This window comes from Alternaria triticimaculans (genome assembly GCF_023758025.1).
Source record: "Alternaria triticimaculans strain BMP 0046 chromosome Unknown scaffold_6, whole genome shotgun sequence".
Taxonomy (NCBI): Eukaryota; Fungi; Ascomycota; class Dothideomycetes; order Pleosporales; family Pleosporaceae; genus Alternaria; species Alternaria triticimaculans.
The window spans coordinates 679,839-701,972 of NW_026055963.1; the positions used below are offsets into that span (position 1 = coordinate 679,839).

General features: G+C 53.2%; 4 protein-coding genes across 4 annotated transcripts; 2 read left to right on the plus strand and 2 right to left on the minus strand.

The window, feature by feature from the left end:
• Positions 1-4,653: 4,653 nt before the first annotated feature.
• Positions 4,654-8,466, plus strand: PKC1 (Serine/threonine kinase; the record flags this gene model as incomplete). Its single annotated transcript, XM_049365742.1, has 7 exons — positions 4,654-5,086; positions 5,138-5,404; positions 5,452-6,426; positions 6,477-7,647; positions 7,697-7,898; positions 7,949-8,354; positions 8,405-8,466. 7 exons carry the CDS (start codon positions 4,654-4,656, stop codon positions 8,464-8,466), a joined length of 3,516 nt encoding a protein of 1,171 aa, XP_049222457.1.
• A 434-nt stretch (positions 8,467-8,900) lies between these two features.
• J4E78_005121 (uncharacterized protein) lies at positions 8,901-11,048 on the minus strand (the record flags this gene model as incomplete). Its single annotated transcript, XM_049365743.1, has 1 exon — positions 8,901-11,048. The coding sequence occupies one exon, from the start codon at positions 11,046-11,048 to the stop codon at positions 8,901-8,903; it is 2,148 nt and encodes a 715-aa protein (XP_049222458.1).
• A 300-nt stretch (positions 11,049-11,348) lies between these two features.
• J4E78_005122 (uncharacterized protein) lies at positions 11,349-12,674 on the plus strand (the record flags this gene model as incomplete). The annotated part of the gene is made up of 1 exon (XM_049365744.1): positions 11,349-12,674. The coding sequence occupies one exon, from the start codon at positions 11,349-11,351 to the stop codon at positions 12,672-12,674; it is 1,326 nt and encodes a 441-aa protein (XP_049222459.1).
• A 4,595-nt stretch (positions 12,675-17,269) lies between these two features.
• On the minus strand, positions 17,270-18,193 carry J4E78_005123 (uncharacterized protein; the record flags this gene model as incomplete). The annotated part of the gene is made up of 1 exon (XM_049365745.1): positions 17,270-18,193. One exon carries the CDS (start codon positions 18,191-18,193, stop codon positions 17,270-17,272), a length of 924 nt encoding a protein of 307 aa, XP_049222460.1.
• Between the last annotated feature and the right edge of the window lie 3,941 nt (positions 18,194-22,134).

A 22,134-nucleotide genomic window follows, 5' to 3' on the forward strand; every position in this document is an offset into this window, starting at 1 on the left:
TCGAAATGACCGCGCCCATGGTTTTCCTCCAAGCGCGAGAGTATATCTTCCCACGGCGCTTACTAAAAAATAATTGTATAATTATTTATAAGTTTCTATATAAATAAAAGACTTATAAATTAGTTAGAAAAAAGTCTTTAAAAAAGTTTTTTAAGTTTTTAAAAAAAGTTATAAGCTTAATATAGTTACTATTCTATAAGTAGTATAGTATATACTATAGTACTCTAGATAGAGAAAGTCTTATAAGTAAAGCTATTACCTAGTAATAAGTTTATAAAAAGCTTATATACTTTAAAGAATAATATATCTAATAATAAAAAATAAAGCTAAGATAACTATACTAATAAGATGTCTATATATAGCTATATTCTTTAGCTAATTTTAATAGTACTAAAATATAAAACGTAAGATTAAAAATCTTTCTACTATAAGAATAAACTTTAGTAATATAATTTATAAGTATAATTTAGTATAAAATAAAAGCTAAGAGATCTACTTTTATATAGAGAAGAATAAAGCACTACTTTAGTAGTTTAAAAAATAAAGTAAGAGCCTCTTTATTATTAAGATAAATAAAGTTCTAATAATATTTTAGAAGATAAAATAGCTAAAAACTAGCTAAATAAAAAGATTAACGCTCTAACTATACTTCTTAATAAGATTCTAAAGAGAGATTAGAATTTAAGTATAAGAGAGCTAGCTTTTATAGTAATTATTAACGCTAAAGATAATTAAGTTATTCTAGAAATGCTAGCGTATATATAGGAAGTTTTTAAGACCTATACTAGTTTAATTATTAAGCACGAGTAACAGGTGCTAGGTAGAACTAGCGGTTAGGGTTGTTACATTATTTATCAAAGTTCGGCGCTCACCATCTCTGGAGGCTTTGACCTGCCACGATGCCCTACCAGCGCTACACAAATAGCCTCACACCTTGAACAGGCAAGAAAGCTGATGGGTGCGCTGCTGTCCATTACAGAACTAAAGTTAATAAACCCGTAAGGCAATGCAGACTTCTAGAAGGTCCCTAGGTAGGCATCGAATTCTTTTGCTGCATTAGGTACTTAGACTCTGCCGACCCGATAGTACTGTCATACTTATGGTAAATCTACAGGTTCTTTCTCTCGCGCGAAGCTGTCAAACCCCTCGTGCAAACAAATATCCTGCAATGTCGTTCGTTTCCATGTCTTCACAACGACAGAACGGTTGGTAGGACCCCTTGTACACAACGCTCGATTGTGACCACTCGAACGCGATGGGGAACTGATAGTTTGCTCAGGGTCGAGGTATGTCTCTAGGTCCTGAAACACTTGCGGATGCTGGGTGTATGGCAAGGTGACTGCCATATCGTTCCAAAAGCACCATGCTGAAACCGGGCCCGTCCACATAGATCCAAATGACCTCCTCCCAATATCGACGATCGACGGGGGCGAGACTCCGATCTAAAATGCGCTTCTAAATCCTCAAACGCTCTCGACTGCTGAGTGTACGAAAAGAGAACTGACAAGGGAAGGACTAGGGTGTATTCGGCAGACATATGGATATCGAGATGCGGTGGATAATGCTTGTTATACAAGTCCTGATTGATGGTGTCTGCGCGCCTTGCTTGCAACTGCACGCAGAACCAGTCTGATACTATCTTTCCCGGACCAGGCTGAAAAGACCAACACAATTGTGAGTGGTGTCTTGCTCCGATACAAGGTTGCCAAGTCCTACTATCATGATCATAGTGCATAGGTCCTTCTGAAGACCCACTCGGTTGCTGCCACCACCCTGAATCGTGTCGACAAGCGCAACCATGGAATGGAAATATTCCTTTCTCTGAGTTCGAAGAAACCTCGCTTGAAGACATCAGGCGAGCAATACGACATATCTGCTGTCTCCTTTTCCTGTACCCAAAGTCTACCACCTCAAAGATGATGTTCTGGGGTTCGTTGCCGCAAATGTCATCCATTTTGAAGATAAACACCCTGCTCGCTTGATTCGGCCATGGGCAGTTGGCCTTAGCCCTATCGAAGTCCAGCCTTGAGTTCTCATGCGGAATGATGAACGCCGAGGATATTCGCAGCGTATGGGTGACATATTGTGCCTCCGTCACTGCTTGCACATCCATCTCTTCCAGATTCCCCAACACATTGGAGAGTAATCCAAGACCGCATAGGCATGCTAAGTTCCTGCATGCCGTGAATAACATCAGGATGAATTCTAGGTCAGAACTGCCATAGTCGACCATGATCTGTGTGCCCTCTCTAGCAAGCCCCAAGAGCGAATATACTCGGTCACGAGGGGTTTGACACTCTTGGTATGGCAATCTTAGAAGCAACCACGAGAGCGAATCTCTGGGTCTCGTGCGATGTTGTTGTGCTATGTTGATTTGAACAGGAAACATTACCTCGGCATTCGTGATTGCAAACCATGGTTGTCTGGCAATACCTTGGAGGTCGAAGATCTCCACGACGTCTGCCAAAAGACTGAGTGATCTGCTGTGTGCAACTTCCTGCGTGATCCAGGCCCGAGTCCAATATGCATGTTTCGCCAATTGGACCCAGCCAGCTTCGATCGAGCCATGCTCGACCAAGCCATTCTCGACCCACTCCGCCTCAACCTTTCTCAGTTCCCCCTCTGCACTGATCGACGAAGATACTTGGTTCTTTGACTTGCAGCGCTGGTTCCAAGCGCGGAAGAAATCAGCGATGTTGCTGCTGCTGCCCAGCCAAACGAGGACATGAGCTGCCGCAGTATATATAGCCCCCATCTGGGCGACCTGGTGGTTCCTCTCGGCCACGGTACCTTGATCGATACAAACAGCGTCTATCCAGAAGGGCCTTAAAGGATATAGCCTCCGCACGACATGCATGAAGTTGTGCAGATTTTGTCGGACGAAGAAGAGTTGGCCATTCATGAGGGCTGGACATGTCGTATTTTCGTCTCCCCAGGTATATGACAAACACGTGTAATCATCGTCAGTAGTCCCGTGCGTGAGCGTGCACTGCACAGAACCTTCTGGCGACAAGTCCGGTAGTACTTTCATGATTCGGATGGACGGCTGCGTGTGATCCAGAGGGGTGTGCTTGAAGGGCGGGATGGAGTCGAGAGTCTTTGAGATTAGCAAAGACATGGCTGACGGCAAGTTCACAGCTGCCGAGTGAGCTGCTGTTGAGTGTATATTGTGGTCAAGCCTCGCTATCGGCCAGTGCGGGATACGATGTGTACGTCGAAGCGGCCGCTTTGGTAGCTTCAGAACGGTTAGGTGTAACTCGAATAGTAGATTTTCTTTCTTTTTGAACCACCAGCGCGTGCGTCGTTTATCAGAGGTACTCTGAGGGTAGGCAGCAGCGAGTGCGACGTAAAATAAGTGTTGGCACGAGGCTGTGTCTTTGACCGTTCTCATTCGCTCTTGGATCGGTGGCGCACACGAAGTCGTTAGCTGTATGCAGCTCATCGACATCAACAGGCTCGAAGCTCAAATCCCTCGTGCAGACCTTCATCCTAGGATAGTAGAACGACGAGATGAGGTCGTTGAAGGGACACTAGGCCTCGATTGGTTCCCGTCTGCCATCTTCAAGGACATTGGAGTATGATTACCAGCTTGCTTCGCAGATCTCATACATTGCATGTTGTCACTACACGATACATTAGCTCCACCGGCTGGCAACGGGACCGGTCAGCAGTAGCTGTAGATCAACGCGATTATGCACACATTCTGAATGCGGGAAAAGCAATGTGTCGAGAATCTCGCCCACATATCAAGCTAGGATTCGCATAAGAAAGTACGACGCGTACTTGGCGTGAGCGAACTGATGGGGTAGCAGTCGATGGAGCGCGTGTTCATGCGCTACAACGGAAACACGCCTACCGACATCAGCGCTCTCAATTCTTGACGCGCAAGACGTGGTGGACGGTGTGATGAAGGTTTCAGAGAGTTGTGCAAGGAGTGATGGAGGAAGTTTGGGTGAAAACAAGCCTCGCACAGTCAGATCAGGTCGCACATGTCAAGGCGTCGGTGCCCAATCGGGCGGGCGTCATGCGCACCTGCCTTCAACAAAGATAAGAATTCGGGATGTGGTCGAGAGGATGCGAGAAGTCAAAGTGGTATGACTGAAGCAGGGCAATAAGCCTGATTCCATGGAACCCTTGTGAGACGGTGTTGAGAGTTCACCCCGCCATGCTGCCTGCCTGTTAGTCTTTTCCCCACCAACAGCCACGGCCGCCCAGACAGTCGCCGTCATCACCTCTGCTGTCTCGTACTCGCGCCCGACGACGCCAAACAGCACCCGCGGCTTTTGATAGACAGCGGCACTTAACCCTTTCCCGACGCCACTCGACGAAGAGGGGGAAAGTGGGGCTCCGCTAAGCCACCCTATGCGTGAGCTAAATCGCTGTTCGCCCAACGACATCACCACAGCACGACGACTCCGCCATTGTCGCCCGCCAGCTTCACCTACGCGACCTCCCTGCCGCCGCCGCCGCCGACGACGCGTTGGACTGGCTGTTGCTTGCGCGCAGAAGCTGCTTACGTCACGGCTGCCTGTCCGAGCGCCGACGCAACCCTCGCAGCCCACCACCGCTGGGCACCGTGTCACGCCGTCGCCTCTGTCGGTGAAGAAATCTCCTGACACCCTCCGCGCCCACCTGCCGTAGACGACCGCCGCCATGGCGAACGTCGACGAGACCGTTGCCAATGTGCAACGCAAAATCGACCGTGAAAGGGCCCTCATCAACGCCGCCAATGCCATGCGCCAGTCGACCAACAACCCGGCCGTGCTTTCCCGCCTCGATGGACAGATCAAAGATGGCCGCCGGAACATTGACTACTTTGAGTCGAAGCTACGGGACCTGGACGTGCAGAGAACCTCTACAGGCATGGAAAACATGAGTTTGCAACCAGGCCGCGGCCCCAACAACCCTTTGACTCCCCCCCCGAAAGACGGCTGGAACGGCTATGTGCAAGAACAGGGAGCCTACGGCGGCCCTGAAAGCCAGTACAGCCAGCTTAGCGGAGGGCAAGCTCTGCAGCCTCCTCGCGCGCCATATGCCCCGCCAGCTCCCGGCGCGCCCAACAAGCGACCGAACTTCAGCAAACTGGGTACATACACCTGCTGCATACGTCAGTAATCTATTCAGCTAACACGCGCAGACCTCATCAAATATGATACCCCGCATCTCGGTCCCCGCATCCAGCTCATGCTGTCCCAGCTCGAATTCAAGCTCAGTGTCGAAAAGCAGTACAAGGATGGAATCGAGAAGATGGTGCGGTTATACCAAATGGAAGGCGACCGCAAGAGCAAGGCAGACGCAGAAGCCAAGCGCATCGAGAGTAACCAGAAGATCCAGCTGTTGAAGCACTCGTTGAAGCGTTATGAGGATCTCCACGTCGACATCGAGGGCGACGCCGATGGCGACGGTAAGTCCCAACGATACTGTGTGCTGCCACATGCTGATTATGCCCAGATGACAGTTTGAACATTCCGAGTCAAAGAAAACCTTTGAGCGGCCACCTCTCCCTCCGCGTACATGCCGTCGCCGATGTCGATCACGCAGCTACTGGGCGCTTTAGTCGAGGCCCGGAAACATTTGTCAACATCAAAGTCGAAGACTCTATTAAGGGTCGCACAAAGCCCACACGGAACGACCGCTGGGTAGACGAAGTTCACGACTTCGCCATCGACAAGGCGAACGAGATCGAGATTACCGTATACGACAAGACAGGCGACCACCTTCTGCCCATCGGCATGTTGTGGGTCCGCATATCAGACATTGCCGAAGAAATGCGAAGGAAGAAGATTGAGACGGAGCTCGCGAACTCAGGCTGGGTGGCTGCTGACAAGATGGGAGGAGCTGCAGCCGGCATTCAGCCCGACATGCAGTTCCAGCCTCCGCCAGGGCAGAACTTTGCAGGCGCCGGTGCTGGAGGTCCTGGACCTGCTGGCGCGAGACCTGGAGGTCCCCAACCTCAAACAGGACCCGTTATGATTGATGACTGGTTCTCACTGGAGCCGGTTGGTCGCATCCACCTCACCATGTCCTTCGCCAAAAACACCGGCAACAAGCAACCCTTCGATCTTGGTCTTGGTCGTAAAGGTGCCGTTCGTCAGCGTAAAGAAGACGTCGTCGAGCAATACGGACACAAGTTCGTCCAGCAGCAATTCTACAACGTTATGCGTTGTGCGCTCTGTGGTGAGTTCCTCAAGTATGCCGCCGGTATGCAATGCTCGGACTGCAACTACACGTGTCACAAGAAGTGCTACCCCAAGGTTGTTACCAAGTGCATCACTCAGTCCAACGCCGAAACCGACCCAGACGAGGCCAAGCTCAACCACCGCATTCCTCATCGCTTCGAAAACTTTTCCAACATGGGTGCCAACTGGTGCTGTCACTGCGGTTACGTCCTGCCACTTGGTCGGAAACAAACCAAGAAGTGCAATGGTGAGTGGACCTACTATTCCGATTTGCAAACCTCACTAACGGTGATTCAGAATGTGGTCTCACCTGTCACGCTCACTGCGTTCACTTCGTACCTGACTTCTGCGGTATGTCCATGGAAGTGGCTAATCAGATTTTGATGGAAATCAAGAGGACGAGAAGAGGACAATCATCGTCGGGCCCAGGCATGAGCGGACGAACCCTGCGACCGGACAAGCCAGCAAAACCTCTGCCACCAGCGCAACCTCAATCTCCAGGTCAACCCGGTCAAGACCAAGCTCAATCCGACAGGTACTCTTACGGAAAAGAGCAGATGAGTCCTCCGCCTGGCCCTCCACGACAACAATCCTATGCCACATCGGCGGCGTCAATCGATGCGGCAAGAGCCTCCTTCTCCGGATCCAGCTCTGGCGCGGCTCCCACATCGCCTACTGCAGGCTCAAGACCTTCGTCGGGCCCACGCACTCAATCCTCGGTCGCTGCGGCTGCAGCTGCGATGAACAAAACCACAGCTCAACCTGCCTATGGCCGCAGTAACACGGACTATGCGCCACCGGGCGGAAGGACGTCCGGTAGTGGATACCCAGCAGATCAACGCATACCACAACAGCAAGCTCCTCAATCGGCCACCTACGATCCATCGGCATATGCCAACATTCCGAGCTACCCACCGAGCCATCAACAACCCGCAGCGATGCCCAACTACCCACAAAAGTCTTCATACGCTCTACCACAGCCATCGCCACAAGCGCAACCCCAGCACCAGCAACAAGCGCCTCCTTCGCAACCGAAGATGCAAGAACCCTCCGCGCCCGCGAAACAACCCCCATCGGCGGTAATAGAAGCACCAGGCAAGAAGGTCACACCGGCAGCGAACACACAAGGAACTGGAAAGAGGATCGGCCTGGACCACTTCAACTTCCTTGCAGTCCTGGGTAAGGGTAACTTCGGAAAGGTCATGTTGGCAGAGACGAAGAGCACCAAGCAGCTCTACGCTATTAAGGTCCTGAAGAAAGAGTTCATCATCGAAAACGACGAAGTGGAAAGCACACGCTCAGAGAAGAGAGTCTTCTTGATCGCGAACAAGGAGAGGCATCCGTTCCTACTGAGTTTGCACGCTTGTTTCCAAACCGAGACCCGGGTGTACTTCGTCATGGAGTACATCAGTGGTGGTGACTTGATGTTGCACATTCAGAGAGGCCAATTCGGCACGAAGCGCGCTCAGTACGTTACCAGATCATCATCAAAAGGGCAACCGCTAACATGTCCACAGGTTCTATGCTGCCGAGGTCTGCCTTGCACTGAAGTACTTCCACGAGAACGGCGTCATCTACCGTGATCTGAAATTGGATAACATTCTGCTCACGCTAGATGGACACATCAAGATCGGTGATTACGGATTGTGCAAGGAAGAGATGTGGTACGGATCAACTACCAGCACCTTCTGTGGTACTCCCGAGTTCATGGCACCAGAGGTAAGTCTCGTCCATCATCACAAAATCGAGTCACTAACGCCATTTTGTAGATTCTTCTTGACAAGAAGTACGGCCGCGCCGTCGACTGGTGGGCCTTTGGTGTGCTCATTTACCAGATGCTTCTCCAACAGTCACCCTTCCGTGGTGAAGACGAAGACGAAATCTACGACGCCATTCTTGCTGACGAACCCCTCTACCCCATTCACATGCCGCGCGACTCGGTATCTATCCTCCAGAAACTGCTCACCCGTGAGCCTGAGATGCGTCTTGGATCCGGACCGACCGATGCGCAAGAGATCATGTCACATGCTTTCTTCAGGAACATCAACTGGGACGACATCTACCACAAGCGAGTACAACCGCCATTTACGCCACAGATTACGAGCCCAACGGATACTAGCAACTTCGATACCGAGTTTACAAGTGTCACGCCTGTGCTTACGCCTGTGCAGTCTGGTACGTTCTTCAACCATGTATATATGTGCTTTTGCTAACAACACATCTAGTGCTTTCACAAGCCATGCAGGAAGAATTCCGTGGCTTCTCGTACTCGGCTGATTTCGCCTAAAGCTTGCCTTGCCTTACACTTCTGATACCCTAGGCTTTCGTTTGGGAAAATGGGTTGTTCCTTTTGCTTTTGTGTGGTTAGCGTGCTCAACAACCTGCCTTGGCGACGAAGGGGCGGTGGAGAGGGGAGGGGCAGTAATGCACCCGTACGTATGTTACTAGCATGAAAAGCGCAGCGTGCTAAGCGTAATAATCTCTTGAGTGAATGGACGGGCGGAAGGGTATAATCACGCATGGATATGTTCGGCTCGAGGGGTTGGATCGTTGTGGTGTAGTGTAGTAGTGTGTGATGGGGAGATGTTTGTGGAGCGAGCAAGCGATAATGATTTTGCATGGGCAATCGACATTACAGGATAGACGAAACAAATGCCTTCGATTTGAGAACATACTCCATCTCTATCATATCCAACCTCATAAACAGACAACCAGGTCCACCTACTGACCCTCAGTAAGCACCCTCGTCCAATCAAACTTCCTCCACCCCTTCCTCCATCCCTCAACCCTCCGATCCCCCTTGACCCATCTCCCCTGCCTTTTCACAACCTCAACCCCCACATCCAACATCCCGCCCAACACCTCCCTCGCAAACAAATCGCCCCTCGGCCACGCCCTCTCATCCTCCACAATATGCCCCAGCCCCCCATCTAGTTCAAACCAAACATGAAAATACGGCATCTCCTTCGCCAGACTCCTCCGGAAAGCCTGTTTCCCAAGCCCATTCCGACTCGCCTTCTGCGTATCAATAAGCGGTTTATGCTGCGTCCAATCGCTCGCAGACTCCAGAATCGCTTCTTTGAAAAACGCAGGCGCCGTGTCACCTAGTTCGTAGGGAATAGGCACCGCGTTGAGCGCCGCGTGTCCTTTTCTCCCGGGAAAAGCGGCGTTTTCGTAAAAGACGACGTCGCGGCCTTGGTCGTGGTACATGCGTGTGAGGCACTTCATGAAATTGCGGATTTCGTCCCATTCGTCGTCGTCGCATTCGAGCAGGTTGGTGCGGTGCTGGATGGGGACTATGACGGCGCCGCCGGTGCTGATTTCAGGTTCGGTGGGCAGGGTCAGGAAGACGCGGGTTGCGAGGCTGATGATGGGGGCGGTGGGGGGTTGGGGCGGGGACTTGTCTTCGTGGTGGCAGAGGGGGCAGGCGTCGAGGATGCGGTTCATTTTCGTGTAGTCTTGGATCGCGGCGTTGCGCAGGTTGATGGAGGATTTGGGGGCGCGCGCGGCGAGTTTGGTCGCGTTGTCGTCGATGTAGTCGAGGTCGTTGTCGAATTTGCTGTCTTTGGCTATCTTTTCGGCGAGCAGGGCGCCTTCGCCGCCGGCTTGGTTCTTCGTGCGCCGTTCTTGTCGGACCATGTCGTCGATGGTCATTTCTTCGTTTTCTTTGACGAGGCCGCGCTCCGTGCCGCGTTTGTTGGTTAGGGCGATGACTTCGCCTTGTCGGCCGCCGGCTAGCATGCGGTTGTCCATTGCGTTTAGGACGACGACGTCGCGGTTTTGGGAGGTTGAGTTGCCGGCTAGGGCGGCGTTGTATTCGGCTTCCAGTTGGGCTGCTTCGGGCGCCTTCTTCATCTTTGCCTTCATCATTTGCGCTTTCAGTCTGTTCAGCTCGGTCTGGCTGAGCATGACAGTGTTTGTTGCAGGTTGGGGGTCCTGCACTGTTTCGCCTTGGGGTAGCTCTGAGGGTTCGTGCGACTCGCGAGACGGCCTGTGGATGTCTGCGCTGAGTCTGCGTTCTTCGAATAGCTCGCCGGATGGCTTTTCTTTTCCGACGTAGTCTTGCCCATACATCTTTCTGCGGTCCAGCTCGATCTCTTCCTCACGCGCCTCATCAAAGTCCCGTAGATCGCCATATTTCTCCATGGCTATTTCTTCTACACTTCGCCCTGACTCCTCTGCGTTTCGGTAGATGCCCTTCAGTTTCGTCATGCGCCATTGCGCACCCGAGTCACCGAATGTGTAGCTAACTTCTCTTTGCGCGGGTTCTTCCGCGACAGCTTCCCGGTCCTTGGAGTTTCCCAAATCACGGTTCAGCTCCGCGTGATGCATTTTGAGCGCCGGCTGACCCTCATCTGATGCCTTCACATATGTCGCCTTCTCCTCCTTGTTCTTGCGCTGCACATATTCGACATCCATGGAAGAAGGCGCCTTCATCCAGTCGTCGCGTTGCAGGTCTGCGTTCGCTGCGTCTTCGAGCTGCTGGTCGAGGATATCGTCGTCTGGTGGCGCGTAGTCCTTCTCCTGGGGCACCTCATCTCCTGACGATTCATCTTCCTCATAGTGTCGCGACTTGCGCTTTCGCGTCAAACGGTCTTCCTCGTCGCTCGATGCGGGTTCCTTGTGTTTCCGTCGCGACCGGTCGTCATTCTCGTCCCTCTCACGCCTTTTCCTCCGCGCGCGCTCTTCCGAAGTTTCGCGATGGTGTCGCGATCGCTTGTGACGGTGGCGCTCGTCTCGGTCGTCGTCGTGATGGCGCGATGAGCGGTGCTTGTGGTGTCTGTCGCGACTTCTGCTTCGATCGCGTCTCTTCTTGTCGTCCTTCTTCTTGGTCTGCGCGAGCTCCTTCTCGAAATCCTCCAGACCCATGTTGGCGGTGATACTAAGTCGATTGGTGTTGATAGACTTCTCGCGAGAGGAAAGTTTGGTGACGGATTTCGAAGCTCGGGCCTGACATCACCGCGGCGGATTCCCTAGCGCGCGTCCGCCCCGCCTAAGAATTTCTAGAACAACTCTCTACATCCGGCTATCAACAACACTGCGTTACCTTACAACCTTGGAAAGCATCACGCATTTTCCCCCGCTAGACCGCTGCCACTTTACCACTCGTTCTCCGAACCTTCGCTCTCACCCCTCGATCGTCTACAAAACACGCGCACAACTTCCGCAATGTCCTCCGCAAAGGCTCCAGAGGGCTCTGCGCCTGCCGCCAGTTCGAACACACCCGTTTCGATTGTCTGCGTGGGCATGGCTGGTAGTGGCAAGACGACCTTTATGCAGCGCCTTGTCTCACATCTCTACACTCATCCCGACCCAACTCAAAGCGAACCCTCCGTCTCCAAAGCGTCCCCGACACCCCCGTACATCATCAACCTCGACCCCGCCGTCCACCATGTCCCATTCACACCCAACATCGACATCCGAGACAGTGTCAACTACAAGGAGGTCATGAAGCAGTTCAACCTAGGACCCAACGGCGGTATCTTGACGAGCTTGAACTTGTTCAGTACAAAGATTGATCAGGTCATTGGTCTGTTGGAAAAGCGAACGCAGCCGCCAGCGCCAGTGAAGGAGCCAGAGCAAAGCACAGTCGAATTCATGACAAGTGGGGGCAAGGACAAGCAGGCAGCGCCGGCGCAACAACCGCAGGTCAAACACATCCTCGTGGACACGCCAGGGCAGATCGAGGTCTTCGTCTGGTCAGCAAGTGGAGAGATTCTGCTTTCGAGTTTAGCCAGCACATTCCCCACCGTCATCGCATACATCATCGACACACCGCGCACAACTAGCACGAGCACCTTCATGTCGAACATGCTCTACGCCTGCTCCATTCTCTACAAGACAAAGTTGCCCATGATACTCGTCTTCAACAAGACCGACGCGCAAGACGCCCAGTTCGCGAAGGATTGGATGACCGACTTCGAGGCCTTCCAAACCGCCCTACGCAACGAGGAAGAGGGTGGCAGCTTCGGTGCTGAAGGCATGGGCGGAGGAAGTGGATACATGGGCAGTCTGCTGAACAGCATGTCACTGGTACTGGAGGAATTTTACAAGCATCTCAGTGTTGTGGGCGTTAGTGCTATGACCGGAGATGGCATGGATGAATTCTTCAAGGGCGTGCAGGAGAAGAAGGAAGAATTCGAGCGCGACTACAAGCCCGAACTTGAGCGACGTAGGGCAGAGAGGGAGCAAGAGAAGAAAGCGACACGTGAACGAGAGTTAGACAAGATGATGAAGGACATGAAGGTGGGCGGCGCGGGCGCAAAACCAAAGAGCAAGCCGCGAAAAGAAGAGCCTGAGACAGTCAGCGACGCAGAAAACTCCGACGAAGCCGGCATGATGGACGAAGACCTAGACTACGAGGATGAGATGGACTCAGATGATCCAGAAAACGGCCTAAAAGAGCGATACAGGCAGGCAGTCAACGACCGCGGCGTCGACCAAAGCGAGGACCACAGCTTCGCACGATATGTAAACATGGCGAAGTTCACATGAGAGACGCAGCACCCATCATGCAAAGACACCCGACTCCAGCGATGACAATGGTTGGGCCCTGACATTGCACGATAGGCAGTCTCGCCTCCGGATTCCTGGTTCGTGTTCGGGAAGTAGCTGCAGGCGCTCACATGTGCGGCCGCGAAGACATATGCTGTTGAGAAAAGTTACGGGCGACGTGCATGGTTGACGGGCCGCAGCGAGACTGCCGTGTCAGTGTTTTGCATCAACACTAGTAACACACACGCACGCGTACTGAACCCTTTTCTCACCCATGCTCTCGATGCTAAAAGTAGTCTCCTGCCCACGCACGAGCGGCTTGTTTCGTCTTTACCTGCTTCCTGCTACCATGGCTTCGTTATACCCTCGCTCGCGCTGTTATGTGTGTCTTGGTCACAGAGGCGGGAACACGCGTCTTACTTTACTAGACTAGAAGAGAAGGGTCTCGGAAGCGAATGTTGCACCGCGTGCATGCAGGGCAGAAGAATAAGGGTAGCGAGACGATAATACATGTTGTCGCTAGTTACACCTGTCAGTTGTCAGCTTCGTGCATGTGCAGTGTGTAAGACATTTTCAAAGTTTATTCTGCATTACCCTTTTTACTGGCGAAATGACTTCTCATGTGATTCTTGGTGCTCCATGGCGGCTAAGTCTTGGAGCTTTGACTGGGCTATATGTGCGCAGAAATAGGTTGTAGGGTCTTGGACACGGCGTATCTTACTACATCAGAATGCTAGGCGCATTCATATTTGACTTTATTGATTGTTGAAGAGAAAAAAACGCAAGGCTTCGTAAAACTAAAAACTGAACAAACATGTGACATTTGAGAAACTATCCAGCTCCTGCAGTGATATCTTCCGTTCCGCCAGCGCACGTAGTAACCTTACCCTACTAATGATCGTAATCCCACTGCTCGAGCCTTGAAAATGAACAAAAGGCTCCCATGATACAGACCCACTTCGCACCTCACAACTACACTCCCTACAAGCCGGTGGCTAAAGCCTCCACAAGCTATACATGTACAGCAGATCATCGTGAGCACGCATGTCGTTTCTTCCCGTTCGCCTAGGCGCAACATATTCTATCCCTGCACCTAAGCACAATCATGTATCAGCCATAGTGACACGGCGTAGAGACCCTGGGTCGCAGGCTCAGACGGTCTATGGCTTGCAGGTTGTAAGATCGAGTTTGGAGATGACAGGTCGGTGGGCGCTGTACTTTTGTCTTGGGCTGTGGTAAGGGGCGATATTTTGTTGCTTTAGGAAGGGATGAGAAAAGGGGATTGGGATGGGTCGGGATGTTGTGAGATGATGAGCGCTTGCCTACTTCGTGTAGAGTTTCTGTGTGGTTGGCGTGCATTTGATGGGTGCCTCGACTCGCGTTTATAGAGAAGTGTAACGCTTGGTGTTGGGACTGCCCTTGATACTTAATTCATTTGGTGTTTCACGTACGCCGCATTTTTTTGTAGCTCTTCTGATAGACAACTAAGGTATATTTCTTTACTGGAAGACAGATCGAACGTATGAGTGGAGTTCTATACAGGGCCGTAGAAACAAGATGGGCTTCTCGTGTTGTGAGACTGCACGACGTAGGACCAAGCGGCCGTCCCTCGCGCCCACGTCCCCGGTGCGACATGAGCACATGGCGTTAATCTGGTGCAACGTAAGAAACCGAAAACTTTGGGATCTCGCTGCCCCTCTAGCATACTTGTGCAAGCCCTGTAACTTGAGCAACGTGGGAATTGAAGGGACAGTAACACTCTGCATACTATTCAGAAGCGAGAGGGAAGAGACGTCAGTGACCTCTTCTACGTCACCCTCTCGGCAGGAGAGGACGGAACGAACATAATCATCCCCGCCAGCTCCACATCACCCTACTTACCCTGGAAACACCCTTCCTCACCTTCCCCGAGCCAGGGAGCAGGGAACGGGGAACGCGGCAAACCCGCCAACACCCTTACCGTATACACAGCAAATGGCGACCTGCACACATCCATCGTACAAGATGCACAACATCAAAAGACCCGACCATGCATCTCATCTCCCCCCGCAAACTCGCCTACTGGAGCCAGGCCACGCTGTCTCAGTCATCTTGAGATCTGCAGGCAGATAAACGAATGTCTCACGACAGCAGCATCCCGCAGTGGGGCCAGTCCCAGCCCACCCAGCTCGCGTCCAATGTTGTACAGAGCGGGACGAGGGCTTAAAGGCGTGCTGTTGTGCGAGTACCTGGGTAAGGGAGAGACATGGGGTACTGCTATAAAGGTATACTAAGGACTGTTGGGTGTAGCGAGTCGGGTGGTACGACACTGCAGTATGTTGTGTTTAGCGAATGCGTGGCTACCGTGCAACCATACGCAACCACCGCATACAACTCTCTGCCCTCGCAACGAGCCCTGAAAGCCGCAGTGGCATGAGGTGGAATGTCCAGTCTGACATGCATGGACGCAAATCGCCAACGGCAACTCTGCCCGTCAACGAAAACGAGATTAGGCAGAACAGGCAACAAAAAGGCTGATACTCCGAGTACAAAGCAAGAAATCGATGACTACAATCCGCAAACCTAGTTGTTACCTCCTCTTGTATAGCCGTAGCGTTTCCACTAACCACCTCGCTCCAGAAGATGCGAGAGGTCACATCCGCGAGGTAAACCTTATCTTATCCAGATAAAAAAAAAGGAAAAAGGTACATCCTCCATAGTAGTATCGTGGAACCAGTAAGTTGGCCCGCTGTAGCCGCGGCAGGGGCACAGACAGACTTTACCAGCAAGAAGACAGCGGAAGCCTGATGGTGACACAGCGTCACGGTCCCAAAGTTTGCGTGTTCGCAGCGCTGCTATTATATCCGAAGGATGCCGTGTCGGGTTTAGTAAACGCAGAAACGACCGACCCCAGCGTCCCAGCCACACATACGCGCGCCTCGAGATCGTCGTTGAGGGGGGGAAACCCAATTTGTTTTCGCTTTTTTGTTGGCTTTGCAGGTTGCATGTGCATGCTGGTTGAGAAACAGATGCGCCCTGTCCTCGCTCGCAGTTACGTGCTTACTTGCCTCTTGCCGATCCGCAAACTTCCGTGATGTACGCCCGAACAATACTGCAAACTGCGCGCGAAACATGGAACCTCGCAAAAAGCAGAGGAATTGCTGTTGTTTGATGCAGATATGATGTCACGCTCAGTTCATCCCGTGGGGACAGCATTTCCACGATGGGCACAGATTGCGATGCAAAAGCAGAGGAGCGTTGGAAAGTGAGCCGAGACAGATGGGAATCCGCGATCCGGCGTCAAGTCGGATGTGGGGTCCCTCCCAAGGCGGAACTCGTAACCCAGGGCGCGCCATTTACAGTGCAACCGACGCTGGGTGCCTTGCGACACGTACATTGTGGCTGACGAGTCGAAAACGCGCCCACGAAGCCAAGGAAATGAACTCCTAGGATGCAATGTTGGGGAATTTCGTTCTCTCCCCGGAGAGCTGGCCTGTTGTTTGGATAGAGTTTGCCCTGCTACGATTTCCGAGCCAATGACAAGGCTTGGAGCCGTGTCCTTCCGAATCGGGGCTCCCGGACCTGAGGGTTCTTGTGCAGATCGTTAAGGTTCAGAGCTAGGCTCGAAAAAGATCTGCAGGGTCATCAGCGTTGTGAAAGGCCTTTTATTAGTGGGTCGCTAGCGTCAGGTTCTACCGATGATTTCGTCGCTGCCAAAGGGTTGAGGACGAGACCGTTGGACGACGTGGGCTGACTTCTAGGCGCGGCGGAATGAGAGCGCTGTGGCGTGTTGATGGGACGAGACTCTGGCATAAGCTTTGGAGGGGTAGAGATTCTAGCGCGGAGGCGCGCCCGCTATGTTAGTATGGCTGAACATGTTGGCGTGCCATGGTTGAGAAGCGGGCAATAGTGCGTTTGGCACGAACTATGAGCTGACAGCGGGGTACCAATCCGCAGTTCGTGGCCGTTTCCTGTCGTCACCATTGCAGGTGAAAACTGCAAGTGAATGCTATCCGTAAGGTTCGTGATCGGCTGTGTCCCAAACAACCCATGGTACAGGCGAGCTGTTGAGGTCAGTCACCCGAGCACAGGTCACAACACAGATTGGTGGAAGGTGTGTTTGTAGTAATTATTTGTATTGTTTTCTGTCGGAAGCCACGGCATTACTCCGTGGACATCCGTGATATGTTTGAACTATGAGAAATCGAAGGTTGATGCCCCTTGAGTAAGAGCGGGTATCCATGTTGCCTGTTCCGAGCCCTAATCCCTATCTTCGAATGACATCCTCCACGTACACTGCTCAACATGAGAATGCTAGCGGAGAGACCGCTGAGAAGGACACAGGCTGTGCGCGGCCAAGTACCGAAGTAATTGGTAGTATATACAATAAAAGAAAAGAAATGCGTGCGTCGGTGCGCACTGCTCCCAAACGCCAAGGTCCGTTCGTAGCCATGACGGCATGCGTCTATTGTTCCGTCGGACTTTTGAACTCCATGATATCGTGGTCGTAGCCCTAAGCGCCTCGCTCCAGAAATCGTGTGGTCTAATGTAGAAGACCCGAAGAGATGATCAGAGATGTGATCAGATGAACGGTGAAAGAGAGATGAGATGAGCGACTATGACTCGAACTTGCGCTTCTCACCACTCGCTGCGATGGCGAGTGCGTCAAGACCACCGTATTGGGCGGGAGCGGGGTTGTAGCTGTAAGCAGTCGGGTCGGGGTACCGAGAGCTGTTGGGGAACTCGAGGAAAGAGTCGGTGGACTGAACAGCGGAGGCCATGGAGAATCCGGACGGGCTGAGGGGAAGCGACGGGTCTACCATGGAAAGCTGTGACAAAGAAGGCATCGTCGAAGACTGGAGCGGGGCTGGCTTGGGTCGCTTTGCCTGGTGTTTGGCCTTCTTGACGTCGCGCTCACCGCCCTTGGCGGCATTGCGGCCGCTTTGGTGGGTGCGGCGATGCTGCTCCATGTTGTCTTTGCGGGTAAAGGCCTTGTTGCACTCGGGGCAGAAGGCGTCCTTTTTGCCAGTGTGCTTCTTGGCGTGACGGGCGGCGTGGCCAGAGGTGGTGAAGAAGTCGTTGCAGCCAAACTGCTTGGCCATTGGGCACGGGTAGCTGTTCTTCTTGGGGCGGGCATTCATCGCCGCTTGATCAGGGTGCTCAGACATGTGGTCGGGCCTGAAGTAGCCAGCCTGGGCAGGGTTGGTGTGGTAAGGAAGAGGGCCGGACGATTGATGCATGGGCACGCCGAATTTCTGGTCGACGAAGAAGCCATTTTGTGCGAAGACAGGCGAGTCCATGCCGGGCTCGTAGGAGAAGTCAGGCGTGATGGGCGACGGCGTCTGCATAGTCGAGTCGGAAGAGTCGCTGCGGACCAGGCGAGGAGGTGAGGCGAGGGGTGAAGATGAGTAACTGGAGGTCCGGGATTGGAGGGAAGGAGTGATGGAGGGAAGTCGGACAAGTTGAGGAGGAGGCGCCGGGCCGTCGTTTAGCAATGACACTCTGCGACCTGTCGAATTCTTGCCGGACAAGGCGTCCATTTTGAGCAAACACGTGCCAGTGGGGGAGCGACCAAATTCGCAGAGAGAGCGATGGGCTGCACGTGAAAGTGGTGGCCGGGTGGTTGAGGCGCTTTATACAGGGTGATGTGTAGGTGATGTGCGAGGCAGGCGACTGACGTCGACACGACAATGAGACAGGTGTGTTGGGTGGGGAGCGTGCGTGGTGAGTGAATTGGGAGAGAGCTTACTGGAGCACCACACGACAGATGCGGGACTGGGAGCAAGTTATATTGGGCAAGGCACAAGCAGGGCAGAAGCACAGGGTTCGCTGGTCCCAGGATCAGGGCACTATCAGGGACTGAGAATTGCATGCGTGGGGATGGGAAAGTGCAGTCCGCCCTAAGACGCTAGCGCCAGGCAGTGGCAGGGGCCCCGGCTGCCGGCGATCAGCTCGCAGGCGACGCGCACTAGGAAAGAGCGACCGACCAGGAAGCGGCATCAGCGCATGACACCGTGGAACTCAGTGCGATGCACCGCGGAGCGTGCTGCTGGGTTGCTGGGACGAAGCTTCAGCGGTCCTGCAATCGACATGGGTCAACATGGGTGGTGCAGAAAAAGAAAGCCATGCAAGATTGCCCGTCGGTAGCAGGCTGCGCCGGCCAATGCTACGGCGGCGGACAGGTGCCGTCTGCTCAGGAGAGATCGAGATCTCGAGGGCAGTTTCAAGGAACTCTGCGACCTTCGGGCGCCAATGGCAAGAAACAGGCCCTGTGCCAGCTCACACCCGCACCCTCCGCCGGCCTGGTGCCGGTGCGTGTCGGCGTCAAAGAGTCAGTTGTTTTGTTTGGGGATGCGCATCGGAATGATGTATCGCATCGGTCGCATGGTGTCGACACTACAGATCGCGACACCACAGACGCCAGACACCACAGAACTACTCAGCGCAACTATCGCAGCGACAGCGACAGCGACAAGTCGTACCAAGACCGTCAGAGCCTGTCATACCAGCTTCCTCTCAGCGCCTCTCAGCGCCCCAGGGTCTGCATTCTCGAGCGCATTCGGTACTCGAAAAACAACGCGCCGGCATAACGTCGCTAGGTCTGATGTAATACAGAATCAGGGTCTTCTCCGCTTACGCATCCCTGCCAGCCGTTCCGACCTATCCGCTCACAGCCTAGCGCCCCGCTGGACGTTAAGCAGTGATCGGGTCATCTGGTGGGGGATCGGTATTCTCGCAAAAAAGATGACGTCGGGCGCCCGCCATCAGCCACAGCCCCTGGCGCTCTTTTTAGCGGCAAAAGCCCCATAGACTCCTCTGGCCAGACTCTTGACCTTGCGCGCCGTCCTCGAAACGGCAGCCGCGCAGCACTGACCGAACCCCTCCATCGAGTTTTTGCACCACATCGACGTGATCTCCCTGCCCTAGCCTGCTTCGTTTCTTTTCACTTTGCGCGGCCACCACCCATCCGGTCCTTTTGTCCCCTCAAGGCTGCCCGAATCACGATCTCTGCCACCCTCGCGCGGCCTTTTCCCATCGCTGTTTTATGCAGGGCCCGCCCAAGTCCCCCTTCCTGCCGCCGACTGACCCGGCGTTAATCTTCTCTTACAAACGCTGATGTCACTCCTGCCCCGTGCCTTACGCCTCGCATTCGGCACCGGTCCCCACTGCCGCCCTGCCTTATCGGGAAACTCACGATGGCCAAATCCCATGCTGCCTCATGTGCGCAAAATTACCAGCCGGCCGCACGAGGGGTCCCCTGCTGTGATGGCTGCACCTTATGCCGATACGGTGTCCAGTATCTCACCGACTTTGGGCCAACATCGCGATCTCCATCCTTTTGCTGATGGGAGCAAGGGCGCCACGCAGCCACGTGGACCAGCCCGGTGCTTCGTGATCGTCCCGCCCAACATCTGAGAGATGAGATGCGATCTTGGCCAATGCCAGCCTCGTCTTCAGCCATAGATCCTCCTGAAATGTTCCACGGTACTGCGCGCTTGGCCCCTGCCGCAGCTGCTTTTTGCTCGTTAATCTGGGAACTCCAGATGCTCACCGCGTTCAGCTAACGCCAAATTGCTTCTTCGCCGCATGCTCTGCTCGCGCATCCTTCTTCGTGTACTATTACTCTGCGTGCCCCAACTGCCATTGGTGCAAGACGATGCGCCCACTTGAAGACCCTGCAGATGAATTGATGGCGTCTTCACAAGCGCGAGAGCTCTCAACGTCCGGCGGCCTCAGCTCTCCACAAGATCAACACGTCTAGGATGTCAGATTGCGCCCGCATCTTCGGAATTCCTTTTGATCTGACCCAAACAGCCGTTTCGCGCCGTCTTGCACATCTCTACTGATAGTCACTGCGAACTGTTTGGATGCCAATACCATCGTGAACCCATTGTCGCAAAAGAAGCGCGCCCCACCTTACATCGTCTGTATACCGATTTTCCAGGGAGCTCAGTTCTCTATTCTTGGCAACTACATACCCCACTCAGTATCCGTTAGCAGGTGGTCCGCCCTGTGTCGAATGAGAGTGGCTGGACTATACTCCGAGCAGCGTTTTCACGGTTGGCGCTACTCTGAACTGTAAGTGCTCAACGATATCGTGACCAAGAAGTCATAGATGGCACTCCATCACTCCCGTTTATCCAGCCTAGGGCATATTCATCGGCTATTGCACTCATCCTAGCATATCTGCATGGGTATCGAGTAGAGTAGAACTGCGAGAGCCCAACGCGGCATTCACATCCGCTTGCTTGCCTTGCAGATGCCTGTCGCCGTAATTGGAAACATCCTGGCCGCATGGAAAGAGGGAAACATGTTCCTACCCAGTCAAGTCATGCCCAGCGCTCTTCAGCGACGTCCCTGGACAAGCTCCTGGCTACGAACTGGACCCTGGATAGTCCATCGTCAGCTCCAGATCATGTACGCGTATTGTCACCAGTAGTCCCGCATAAATCGCAAGGTTCATACACAAAACCTACGACATGGACAACACAAACCCATATCGCCGATCAGTATCGTTTTACCCACAAAACTAGGATACGTCACGTCAAAGCCGTTAAGCGACGCGGTTTGAGATCAGTTGTCCCGTGGCGCCACTAATTCCGAAGATATTCGGTGTCGAAAGAGCCGTGTTCTCGTAGGTTGATAGCCGATCTTAGCAAAGTCTGGTCGCTCTCACTTCCACGTTCGAACTACGGCAAGCGCGCAAACTCCAGACTCCTGCTTACTTTAGTTTTTACGCCTCTCATTCCACATATGCCGTCTTGAGCTCAACCATTGATTGCAGGGTCTTCCAAGGGAGACATTGACCCCTCCAGAAGCGAGGAGCAAGCTCCGGAATGAGGGTCTCTTATTCGAAACCCCGCTCCAAGCTGCGTTATTGGTCAGAACGCCCCGGACCAACCACCCGTGAGGCGTCGACCGTTGCCGAGTAACCGTAGCATACCTGAGAAACAGGTCGCGCTAGGTTGTCCCGCCTCCCCGCGCTTACACTACACCCAAGTCAATCCACGTGGGAAGGAGCTGTTCATTGTAACCCTTTTTCTTTTGCTCCCGAGCTCTCAGCACTGAGCGACCCTAGGATCACACCCAGCACTCTGTGGTCCACCGTGTAATGATTATGCGCCAGGTCCCCAACTCAACACAAGGTTCGCATTCGTGCGGGGCGGCTCTCCGCAGCGGTATCAATGCTTCATGAAGATCTCCAATCCTTCGAGCGCGCGCCATCTCACCTCTCAACAACGCTGGGGCATGGTTCTGCGAGATTCAATTACGCCATCTATGGACCCTTGAGAAGCTGTCATGATGCATGCCGGAAGAGGTCGGTATCCGGTTTGCAAGGGGTTGGGGTTGGTCAGCATTGCATCCCTTGAACAGTGGCAGATCTGGACCATCGTTGACCACAAGACATACGGACCATGGCGTAGGTCTATCCTTTGCGTAGCTTACGCAATCCAACGAAATGTAGCTGTCAATAATCGGT